At 33.0% G+C, this 13,027-nt stretch overlaps 1 protein-coding gene across 1 annotated transcript in view; it reads left to right on the forward strand.

Moving 5' to 3' along the window:
- Stim (stromal interaction molecule) overlaps nucleotides 1–13,027 on the forward strand; it is a 103,870-nt gene that overhangs the window by 58,634 nt on the left and 32,209 nt on the right. Inside the window, exon 6 of the mRNA XM_088272280.1 lies at nucleotides 10,784–10,983. Coding sequence (XP_088128406.1) covers nucleotides 10,784–10,983 — 200 coding nt within the window. The remainder of the gene's footprint in view (nucleotides 1–10,783; nucleotides 10,984–13,027) is intronic.

Consider the following 13,027-nt stretch of genomic DNA (forward strand, 5'->3'; position numbering starts at 1 on the left):
TTTATTCAATATTACCTCGGACTGGTACCCGAAGCGGAGGGCTGATTACCTTTCCTTCATGCGTTTACGATCAAGATAAGACTCCGTTTATATGATGCAGTGCCCTATGCACCATTGAGGTTTGGATAAGGGTTTGAAGAAGATATTTTTATATATTTATTTTACTATATTTTTTCCACCCATAACTGCTTGTAGTCGAAAAACGCCTCCATCTATATAAATAAAAATTCAAATCCTCATTCGTTCAATATCTCAAATCTTCTCAAGTCTTTCACCGATTGCTTTGGAATTTGGACGCAGCGTTGCGTTCGGATTACGGTGGCCTAACGCGCTAATCGCTGCATTGCGGAGGCGGGCTTGTACGGGTATAGTACGTGTCCACCGCTCGTTCAAATCAACGGAAGGTCATTTTATACAAGAAACTCATTTCTATCCAATCGGAACTCAATGTAAATAAAATTACTGAATTATAAATTGTTATTATACACATTAAATTTAAGATCTTGGTCCAATCAATCTATGCAGTGCCCTATGCACCATAGGGTGGTGCTAAGGCCCTTGTTTGCGCGACCACTTCCAACAGTTTTTCAGATTTTGATTTCCAGGCTAGAAATTCAATTGAGGTTTTTCTAATTTTTAAACTTGTATAGGGTGTTTTTTGAGAGGTATACAAATTCGAATTTCCCGCAGCAAATTGATGATGGCACCCGGCGTGTGGCGTGTTGCGCCATCTTGTTGAAACCACAGCTCTGTCACATCAATGCCATTCAACTGAGGTATAAAGAAATCAGTAATCATGGTTCTGTAGCGCTCTCCATTGACCGTAAGATTCTGGCCGGCGTCGTCTTTGAAAAAATATTTGCCAATGATTCCACCTGCCCATAAAGCACATCAAACAGTGACTTTAATGGATTTAAGAGCGTCTCGACAAAGGCTTCTCTGGGTTTTCTCCACTCCGAATTCGGCAATTCTGCTTATTGACATAGCCATTTAACCAAAAATTGTGGCTCATCGGTGAACAAAATTTTGCGTTGAAAAAGAGGATCAAGCTGAATTTTGTTTTCGGCCCATTCGTCGAACATACGAACGCGCATAATGGCCATTCAGTCTATTCATGGTAAAATAGCAAAACGTACTGACTATAAATCAACTGTCAACTGTCAAATTGACAGTCTATAGAAAAACAATGTTGCCACTTGAAAAACCAAACCTCTAAAGAATACAGATGTTGACACTAGCTCTTTAAAAAATGCGATTTGTGGCTTATCTCCACCCTTGAATTATTTATGATTACATAATATTCATTTCAGTAATTTCGAGTTTTATTTAAAATTAGTTGTTTCCGGTAACGACAATTACAGCGATTTTTTCACAACAAAGCAAATTCTTTTCATAAAAGCTGCACTTTTTTCAAGTTTATACTAGGCATGGGTGTTCGAATTATGTATACAACCGAATCAAATAACTTCTTTAAAAAGTGTCGAAACATAATTATTTTTTTAGTTTTTGCTATTCAATCGCCCAAAGCTAATCACGTCAATCGGTGCGCAAATTAGGCGTGTAGTTTTTTTTTTAGGGAGTTGTATTTATTATTTTCCTTGCTTATTGTGTATGATGTTGGATTATTGGCTCATAAATTAATATGAAAAATCACAAGACAATCGATAACATTCTTATTGAAATCTGTCGGTAACTAAGGGAGATATTAAAGTTTAAACTTTAGATTAAAACTTTTGAATAAAACGAAAAACTTGCGTTCGCATACGTCATCGAACGTTTTATGACGTCATATGGTTTATTTTCTATGGTTTATAGGGCTGTAATAGTATTGGTATGGATTGTTTATTTACCACTACCATTTGTGTTATACAAATATGAGAAGAGGGGGGGGGAGGGTGGACTATAGACGTCAACAAATAGAGCCGCCATTAATTTAGCAATGACACCAACATTAAAATAACTTCATCGTTTCTGTGACGTCATTCATTGCCAACTTACGAAAATAACGTTTTTTCGAAGGCGAATTTTCCAAAATAAAATGATGAATGAAAATATCAATTATATCGGCTATTATAAACACAAATTGAGTCTAATACAATTCTTTATAGGTTAAGTATGTGAAATATTCCTACCGTCTGACAAAGATCCATGGTGCGAGGACATTATTATTATCTGGTGCTAGCTAGTGCTACAAGGGGGTTGTGTTTTACTTTTTGAAGATTAGATAATATTGAGTTTGTGTCAAGTCGACGTTTACCGCGAGTTGGTGTAATACCACACAATAAATCGCCAGTGATGTGCAAGTGCTCGCGTAGTTTTCCCGCTTTTTGTGAAGTTTAATGGTGACAAGAGATAGTGATGTGTCGCCATGTGCCTTTTAGATCGCAAAGGGACCACCGAAGACTGTTAGTATACTATTTTCAAATTATTATTTTTACTCGGGTTTGGCTGTCTTGAACACGTTTGACTTCTGCGTCTAAAATTTCGACTTTATTTATTTTTATTTTATTTGGAAATTTAACAGAGTACTTACATAAATTCATTTGCATTAATGAGTAACACAAAACAGCTATTTGTACCATCCCAATTACAAAATTTCACATTTCTAAGTTAGTGAAAATACCTGATTTACCTGAAAAGTTCAGCTTTATTTTCTTAAAGTTTAACTTTGTTCATTAAAAGTTCGAATCGATTATCAAAGAGTCAAATTTGATTTGCAAACAATTTAACTTCATTTCCAAATTGTTAAATTTTTATTTGATTTTTTTTTAAATTTGATTCGTAAACAGTTGAGTTTGTTAATTGATTTGCAAACAGTCCGACTTAATTTTAATTCAGTTCAACTTGATTTGCAAACAGTCCAACTTAATTTTCAATCGGTTCAACTTGATTTCCAAACATATTTATTTGATTTGCAAACAGTTGAACTTGATTTCCAATCGGTTCAACTTGATTTGCAAACAGTCCAACTTAATTTTCAATCAGTTCATCTTGAATTGCAAACAGTTTGACTTGATTTCCAAACACATTTATTTGATTTGCAAACAGTTGAACTTAATTTTCAATCAGTTTAACTTGATTTGTAACAATACAACTTAATTTTCAAACAGTTCTTTTTTAAAGAGAAATATTTGTGTTTTTATTATTTTCACAAATATTTCAATTTTATACTATTTCTGTGAGCCTAAGCGGCTCATTATTAAGAAATAGGAGAAATAATATAGAAATAAATAGGATAAATAGAAATAGGTATAAAATTGCGGTAGAGGGGTTCGAATCGAGAAACTCTGCTCAAGAGTCCGCGACACTAACCACGGGACCACAACCCGACTTCAATTTGATTTGCAATAAAAATAACTTGATATTATTTTTTGACATCTCATCAAAGATGAAGAAGAATATGGAAGTCTGGGCATTTACGGGACTGACGACCGTCATAGGCTGATTTAAGTGATCACTTTACACACGTGTAACATTCGCCAATTCTACCCATTATTGAGAACCACACTACTCAAATTCTTGGAAGTTCTATATTTATGAACCAATTTTGAAACATTATTCTTGAATCACTAGAACTTCACTAGAGACATCTATTGGTGAGATGAAAATAAGCTTTTTATTGAGCAGAAACTCTTTTATTAGTATGTAATATGAAAATAACTCCTGAAATTGGAGATAATCCAGATTTTGTGTACAAGTATTTAGACACTCAAAATATTGTAAAAAAAATAACTTGATTTCAGACAGCATTATCTTGATGCCTCATACATACGTAGCAACAATATATATTTATTTTATTTTATTATAATACCACGTAATGATGTGTCACCGGCAAACACACGTTTTAAATTCATTTTTATAGGGAATCCGTGTAACACGAATTTTCAACTATCAGATCTCGGCATTGCTAGTCCATTTTGTGTTATTTTAAATTCAGCATCGGAAAGTATGTACGCTGTGTGAAATATCAGTCAAAAACGCGAAAAAAACAAGCGGTTTTATCGCCAGTTTCATATATTTGATTTAAATATATAAATACGTTTGTTGAAAACCTGGTAAGCATAAAAATATTCAAGTTAATGTATTAATTTTAATACGGAGCATTGAAAAGGAGGGATGATAGCGAGAAAAAGAAGAATAAAATATCATTTACATGATTTACATTTGAAGCACTAACTTTGTGATTTTCCATTTTATAATTAAAATCTTACTTTGTTTTAAAATCACTATGACAAAGAAGCGGTTAGCTTAGAAACCGGTAGACATTATAATTAAGTTGTAATAAAATATTCATAGTGATTTAAAAACAAAGTTACATTTTAATTATAAAATATTATTTCTTCACATTTTCTGTGTCCAAATCCTTGTTCACAAATCTAAGTTGCTCCGCTCAGGAGTTACTTTTTTTCAAAATCATTTTTGACATCTGAACATGAATGAAGAAGAATATGGGTGTTTAGGTATTTACAGGGCTTACGACCTGTCTTAGACTTGTTTTAGTGATCACTTAATTATTTTCACAACATTTTGGGTGTCCAAATTCTTGTTCACAAATCTGGGTTTTTCCACTTAGGGGTTATTTAAAATTGTTTATATATCTACATAAATGATGAAGAATATTGTGAATAAAATAATCTGCTTTTAAATTGATAATCATGTTTTCAGGCGTCTCTCAGCATGTAAAATAATCCGGTAATGATATAAAAGCTCTCTCAAACCAACCATAGACATCAACAAATAGAGCCGCCAATAATTTAGGAATGTTACCAATATTAAAATAATTCCATCTTTTCTGTGACGTCATTCATTACCAACTTACGAAAACAACGTATTTATGAAGGCGAATTTTCCAAAAGAAAATTATGAACCAAAATATTGATTATATCGGCCGTTATAAACACTTCACGAGTCTAATACAATCCTTTATAGGTTGAGTATGTTAAATTAGATATTCCACCCGTCTGAAAATGATCCATTCAGGCGAAACTTGATTTGAAATGCCCACTGAAATAAAAATGGTCGGTCATCGTTATAGACACATAGGTAGGTACTTTATATACATATATATAGTTTTACACTTATGATGTATTACACATGCGGCCATTGTGACGGCCGGTCCGACACAATGCCATCTCCTCAATGTCATCGGCTAGAGGTACATATAGGTACCTGCGTGATAATGTAACATACCGAGTTGACAGGAAAACGACATATTATGGTTATTAAAAAAAACGAAAACGGCCTTTTAAATATTTTATTTTTTTAATTATTTTATTTATTTGTATACATTTATTTAAATCACAATTTATACATATTTAGAACTTACAATGATTAAAGAAAACACTTCGTTTTTTACCACTTGAGTTTTATTATAGACTACATGTTCAGAAGTTAAACTTCCATCATTCAGGTCTGTATAATAACTATTATATAATAATAGTTACTATACAGACCTGAATGATGGAAGTTTAACTTCTGAAACATGTAGTCTATAATAAAACTCAAGTGGTAAAAAACGAAGTGTTTTCTTTAATCATTGTAATATATCTTACCACAAAGTTAATGCCGAAACAATAAATAAAATATTTAGAACTTTTTTTTTTCAGAGACCCACCAAGCCACATTGTGTGTCTTGTCGGTGGAGTTCTTTTTTAATACATTTTTTATTGTTTTTAACGACACTAATATAGACACAAAAAAGAGAAAAAATTAAGAATATAAACATTTTAAAATTTTCATAACATTAACTCTTGATCATTTACCCATTCCTTTATTTTGCCTTTGCTCCATATTTTATTTTGACCTCTAACATCTGTCGGCAACAAATTAAAAATGTTCGGAACGATATATTATATTACAGTGTTCGACTCCCATATTTATTGTTAATTCTTGGGACTATCAAACCTTTGTTGTGTGTAAATCGTGTATCATGGTTGTGTACTAAAGGATTTCGATATTTTTGTCTAGTTTGTTGTTCAACGATGATTTATTTTTTACATTTTGACAATTTCAGCGTAGACGAAGTAGAATATGAAAGTTTGTTTTTTTACATTTGGCTTATGACCTGTCATAGGCTGGTTAAGTGATTCATCATTCACCAATTCTACCCACGATTGACGACCATACTACTCAAATTCTTGAAACTATATTCATAAAACTCGTAACACAGTACATGTGAGTTCACTATAGCCATCTATGGCGGGATGAGGAAAGCTTTGATTAAGCAGAAACTCTTTCCGTTTGTATGACAGGCGTCGTGGCGTAGTTGGGTAGACGCTCGACTGCGAAACTGACGTCGCGGGTCCGATTCCCGCCAAGTGCAAAATTAAATTCAAGAAGGATTTATTTTCAATTGGTTTGGGTAATTTGTTGTCTACCATAGCTGTTTGGTAATTTGTATTTTAAATGTATTTTTCACATTTACTTTCCCTATATTTACTATCCTACCTGCAGACAAGCCTCTAATAGAAGCTTTACGGGTTATTTCTTAATAAAAAAAATAATTTAAAAAATCCTGGATTGTATTCACATACATGAGAAACGTCTGAAAACATGATTTTTTTATATAGCTTATAATTTGACCGGATAATTTATTTATAACATTTTGAGTGTTCACATATCGCTCACTCCTTTCAAGAATCATCAAAACTCCGCCATAAATCAAAAATCGTCAATTTTCAGCTGTACATGTTTTCGGAATGCCCAGAAAATATACTTTATCCCAGCAAAAGAGGCATCTTTTTAACTTAATATTTACCCGCTACAGGGCAGAAAATGTTGTTTTTCCATTTTAAAGAAAAGGTATTGTTTAATTATTTTTTTAAATATACTAAATATTTTTCAATTGGAGAAAAAACCTTCAGGTTTTACCTAAAAAGATCTGTTGCACAGTAAAAAGTTCAATAAGTGGCTTGATATTTATTTTTAATATAAACCATTGTGTTATATTTTTAAACTTTAAAAACGTTCTCCTGAAAAATCTAGTTTTTTATTACGACGTTCTTGAAAGGAGTGAGCGAGATATATGAGAAACGCCTGAAAACGTGATTTTCTATTTTTATTTTAGCTTATAATTCACCGGTTAATTTATTTACAACATTTTGAGTGTGTATAGTCAAGGTTTGCTAGCTCGATTGTTGCATTGTAGCCGTTCATAATGGCTCTGCCGATTTCAGTGCGATCATTCTATTCGCTCCCGCTAATTTGTTTTGGCATGCCTCATTTCGCAAAATCGCTTTTAGGAACTAATTACGATCGCTGAAAAAACCAATAAATCAATTCAAGCAAAAACTTGTTTATTTTTTCAATCTGCGAGCTGCAGAACAGCGTATATTCATATAAGTACGTAGTACAATACTTACGTGACCCACCGATGACGATGACTTGGAATTGAGATCCCGAATTGTAAGATTCAAACCCACAATGCGGGATCTAAAATCCCGCATTGTAGAATTGTAAAATACCACAATGTAGGATTTCAAAATCCCTCAATATGGCAAAAACATCCCGCGTTGTGGTATTGCAAAATACCGCAGTATGGGATTTAAAAATCCCGCAATATGGCATAAATATCCCGCGTTGTGGAATTGCAAAATACCGCAATGTGCGATTTAAACATCCCGAATATGGTATTAATATCCCGCATTGTGGAATTTAAAAATACCGCAATGTGGGATTTAAAATTCCCTCAATATGGCATAAACATCCCGCATTGTGGTATTGCAAAATACCGCAAAGTGGGTTTTAAAAGTGTACAAAAACTGAATGTGTACAAAATGTTTTTGTATTTTTTGTATTTTCACCCATTGATGAGAACATCTGTAGTTCTCGAAACTAGTTGTCTTTATATGAATAAACTTAAAAAGTGGTATTATGCAAGTATTTTATTTAAATTATATATTATTGTTTACATTTTAATTTTCATCATTTCACGATGCATGCATTTATTTATATATATTTAATACAAAAAACAAAAATCCCACATAAACATAGACTGTGCATGGGTATGGAATATAATACAATAATTGTCAGCCGTTTCTCCACTGCTGGATGTAAGCCTCTTCTAATTTTTTCCAGACTTTTCTCGTATGGGGTTTTTTCAATCCACTTACTACCCGTGTCAGGGACAATGTCATCGGCCCATCTTTTCTGGGGTCGCCCTATTCCTCTCTTCATCTCTTTTGGTCTTCACCGCAAAATTCTGGATGCTAAAAACCTTCTAAAACAGACCACAAACTCGACTTTTTATATAATATAATACAATAGATAGTTTATGTAGTATAAAGCGTGATGGTTAGTTAGTTTTTTACTCCGATTGTAACCCTCTTTTCCATATACAGTAATGTCGTAATGTCTGGCTAACGGCTATGGGCGCTTGTGCACCACAGGAATTTTACAGTCTAGCAGTCCGGTTAGCATGATAAAATTTTGGCCGTCTTTCTTCGGATTGGTGCGCTTGATCGGTGCGTGATCACTGTGCGCATAAATTCGATCACGCTAAACTGTCGTAGTCGCCTTTATTTTTAAAAACCAGACTGCCGGACGTTAAAATTCAATGTAGTGCACAAACACTCTAAGGGCGCTTGTCCACTACCCGGAATTTTACCGTCCGGCAGTCCGGTTTTGAAAAATGAAGGCGACTACGACAGTTTAGCGTGAATTTACGCGGAACGTGTTCACGCACCGATCAAGACCTCCGATCCAAAGAAAGATGAACAAAAGCACAAGCCAATCCAAGCCAATCACCGTTTTAAAACGCTAACTGACGTGCGGACGGTAAAATTCAACGCCCTATAGCTGTCATTTGTATCGCTGAATCTGAGATTATCATTAATGTGTTAAAAAGTTGAAGATTTTATAATTAACATTTTGTGAAGAGTTTTCGATAATGAATATATACGTAAATCATTTTAATTCAGCTCAAATGAACACAGCTGTTGATAAGTGGTGTGTACAGTTAACAGACATAACAAAATGTGTGAATATTAATTGTTTACTTTGTTTGTACAATATATTGTTATAAAATTTACAGCTATTATGCTAATCAATGGGACATCTCACAACATTTTCATACGTATTTCTTTTGCCATTTTATTTATGAATGATATAATGATGATATTGATAACAGTTTACCTCGACATGACTGAGCTGTTGGTACTGTACTTAGTCATATTTTGTTTATAATATATCTGTTTATAATATATAAAGAATGTAAGGCTGAGATAAGCACTATCGATAAAATTAAGAAAGGTGTGTTGAGATGGTTTGGACATGTGGAGCGTATGAGTGAAGAAAGAACGGTTAAACAAATTTATGAGGCGAATGTAGTTGGAAAAGAAGCAGAGGACGACCGAGGAAAACTTGGCACAATCAGGTATGTCAAATACTTGAAAGCGGCCGGGTCAGGAGTCGTAATAATCGTCGGGTATGTATGAGGAGATGCATGAATGTAGAAGAGGCAAAGAATGTTTGCAAAGACAGAGTGGTGTGGCGTTCGATTCTCTCTGCCTACCCCTGCGGGGAAGCGGCGTGATCGTTAGTTAGTTAGTTAGTATATATTCAATATTGTGTCAAAATTTCAAAGCAATCCGTGAATAACTTTGAGAGATTAAAGATTTAAAAAAAAAAAACTAAATTAGCAATTTTATTTATAGATTTTGGTTTTAAATCCATCAATAAATGTTTATTTCATACTCTGGATTTAATTTTCTCATTTGTGTTTTTAACACGTTTTTAATTTACATCTTTTCATTAATATTTCTTAGTTTTTTTTCTACTCAATATCTTTTTTTTCTTAAACCTTTTTTTCTGGTTTACGATTATTATAATTTGCAACATATCGTAGTTTATATTTTATTCCCATGCATGGGGAGACCTATGTAGGATTTTTTTAGGTTTTTCAATAAATATATAGATAAATAAATCCATGTACCATGAAATGATGAGAAATGAAATGTAAACAAAAATTTTAAAAGTAAATAAATAAACCATTAGTTTGAAAATGCCGTAACAAGGCAAAACCATTGTCACAAATTTTAACTTTTACTTGTTTAAAAAAAAATTAATACAATTTAGTAGACTTTAGTCAGTGTTTAATTTTGATATTTAATATGTAAATTAAAATAGATTTTGACAAATTAAACACCAAATCTATAAATAAACTGTCAATTCTTCAAATATTTTCATCACCTTGTCCATTAAATGGGAATTCCTAAAATTCTATTACAGAACGTGGACGGCTAACAAAAGGTCAGTCGTGCCTTTGCATGTAATTAAAAAAATATATTTTGAAATTTGACTTTTATTAGAAAATACATAGAAATGTTTTTTATAATTTTTTTGTAACTTCTTACCTTTCAATCACTGTTTTCTTTTCAAAACCATATATTTTTTTCAAAGAAAATTTTATTTTTTAATTACAATAACCGTGTTTTAAGAAAAAAAATCAATCACGTCAAATGTTACCTGGGTTTCAGGAAAATTAAGTTGCTATTTAACGTATTTTGGAATTTTTAAAAAATATTTTGGAATTTATTGCATACTTGGCCCACTTGTTATATGAACGTCTATAATTTTAATCCTGTCATATTGGGATAATAACTGACGTTTCAACAACTACGCAAACAACGATCGTGGTCGGTATTTCATATGTGTATCTTAAACGCGGACAGATAGTTGTCTGTTGTTCCGAGGGGTTTAGATCATATTGCGTTGTCGTTTGGCTACCGTGTGAGATGCGCACAAATGTGCGCGAGCGGTTACTATTACTCGGAGTCGGTTCCAGATGGCGGTCACCGCTGGAAGGACGGGGTGCTGGTGACGCTGATCCTGGGCGCCGTGGTGGGGCTGTGGTGCGCGTACCAGCAGGGCCGCGCCTCGCGCCGCCAGATGCAGCGCATGCTCAAGGACATGGAGTCGCTGCACCAGGCCGAGCTCACGCTGGACCACCTGCAGAAGGAGCTGCAGCGGGCCCGCCTAGAGCAGGTCGACACCATTCCTGTTTTTAATCACTACTAACATTCATTCATTACTTCTACTCTATCTTTACATTCACAATTTACAATTTTTTTAAATCTAATTTTACTCTTACTTTTTATAATATCTATTATATTCTATATATTTTATATCTATTATATTCTATATATTTATATATATTAAATATATTTTTTTTGAACTTGTATTTATATTATGTTGTGAAATCGGGTTGTGGTCCCGTGGTTAGTGTCTTATTAAAAAATTGGCAGCCCACCCCTGTAATTAATTAACTAACTCATAACATTAATTTAAACATGCTTCTATTACCATAATCAGTGATTTATCTCACGGTTTTTCCTATATGAATAATTATATTTAAAAAAATAATACCTGAAAAATGAGTGACAGATTTCCTCTTTGTTTCATCGGATTTGATAAGAATAATGTCATGAAATTGATGTAATATCGTGTCAAGAGCTTGTATTATCTGTGTTTGTTCTGTAATAATGTAGATAAGATAATTCCTCAATCAATATTTAATAACTTTCTATCAATATTGTTCATCATATCAGCCCGTTGAGGTCCACTGCTGGACAAAGGCCTCCCCCTTCCGCCTCCACTCCTCCCGATCCTGCGCCGTCCCCATCCACTGTTACCAAAGTTTATTAAATGTAACAGTATATATATATATAACAAGTCTACCAAACAATAAACTGACTTGACTACAATCAGCATAGACTAGTAATAATAATACCCGTAATAATAATTTTGGATAATTTATATATCACCACTTTCATAGAATACTACCTCAAGGGGCCTTTGTTATGTTTATTCTTGTACAAAACAATTTAAAAATTAAAGTCAAAGGTTTACTTTTCTTTGCGTACAGCGTCAGATTGGCTGTTCAAATTTGTCGTATCTGGCACAACTGCCTCGAATTCGTTAGGGTCGCATAGTTATCAAATGCACTTTTAACACATTTAAAATATATAGTAATGAAGATAGTAAATATTTTAAATTCTTATTTAAAAACACAGGATAATTACTAGTTAACCTATTTGTTCTCTTGAACTGAGGCTAAAGTTGTTCAGAAAAATATTTTGTTAATTAAAAAATATACAAATCCGGAGGTTTTGTTTATTAATTTTTTTTAAGGAGTGGAAAACATCAGCTAAAACAGCGCCAGTACCTATTTTCATTTACACACATTTTTTATATATGTGAACAAAATTAATATTCAATCATTATGGGATAATATTGATTTGTAACTATTATATTTTAACCAGGGGTGGGGAACATTTTCACTTCTAAAGGCTTCATTCATTTATCTGATCCAACATAAGGCCGCATTTTGAGTTTTCTACTGCTTTTTGAGTTTTCCAGACAAATATACAAGCTGAATTTGTATATATAAAGATATTCAGATTTTGTTCTTGATTGGCACAAGTCAAAAGGTTGTATTAGAAAAAAATCAAAAGGGACGTATGAACCTTTTATATATCCTTAAATACAGTAATTCTGAACCTTTTTTAAGTCAGGAACCACTTTTGATCATAAGAAAAATTAGCAGCACACACTAAGGATCCAACAAACATACAAAGATAACTTTTTTTAATAATAAAACTGTTTCTTTTATTACAGACAAGTTAAAAATTACATTCCTTTAAAAAAAATACATAAAAACAAATATTCTAATCAAACTTTTTGCGGCAAAAATTATTTGATGTGACACCTGAACTTGTCGGCTATATTACAAATTTCAGCGATATTAGGTCTAATATTTGATATAGCTACTCTCATTTCTTCATCCAAATTGCTAAATCAAGGGTCACAAATCCTTTCAATGAACCTACCATTGATGGAGCACCATCTGTACAAATTCCTACACATAGTTCCCATGATATATTCGATTGTTCTTAGTATGATGATATAGAATCAAAGATATATAGACTGCTGTTGTGAGGTAAGCGCACACAACTTCACTTTGCAAGGGTGCTGCCATCTAGTCATTGTATTTGCAACTCAAATTGCTCAGTAAATGAGCCACCATTAA

This window comes from Brachycentrus maculatus, unplaced genomic scaffold (genome assembly GCF_059751285.1).
Source record: "Brachycentrus maculatus isolate JH-2025_06_01 unplaced genomic scaffold, ASM5975128v1 h1tg000491l, whole genome shotgun sequence".
Classification (NCBI taxonomy): Eukaryota; Metazoa; Arthropoda; class Insecta; order Trichoptera; family Brachycentridae; genus Brachycentrus; species Brachycentrus maculatus.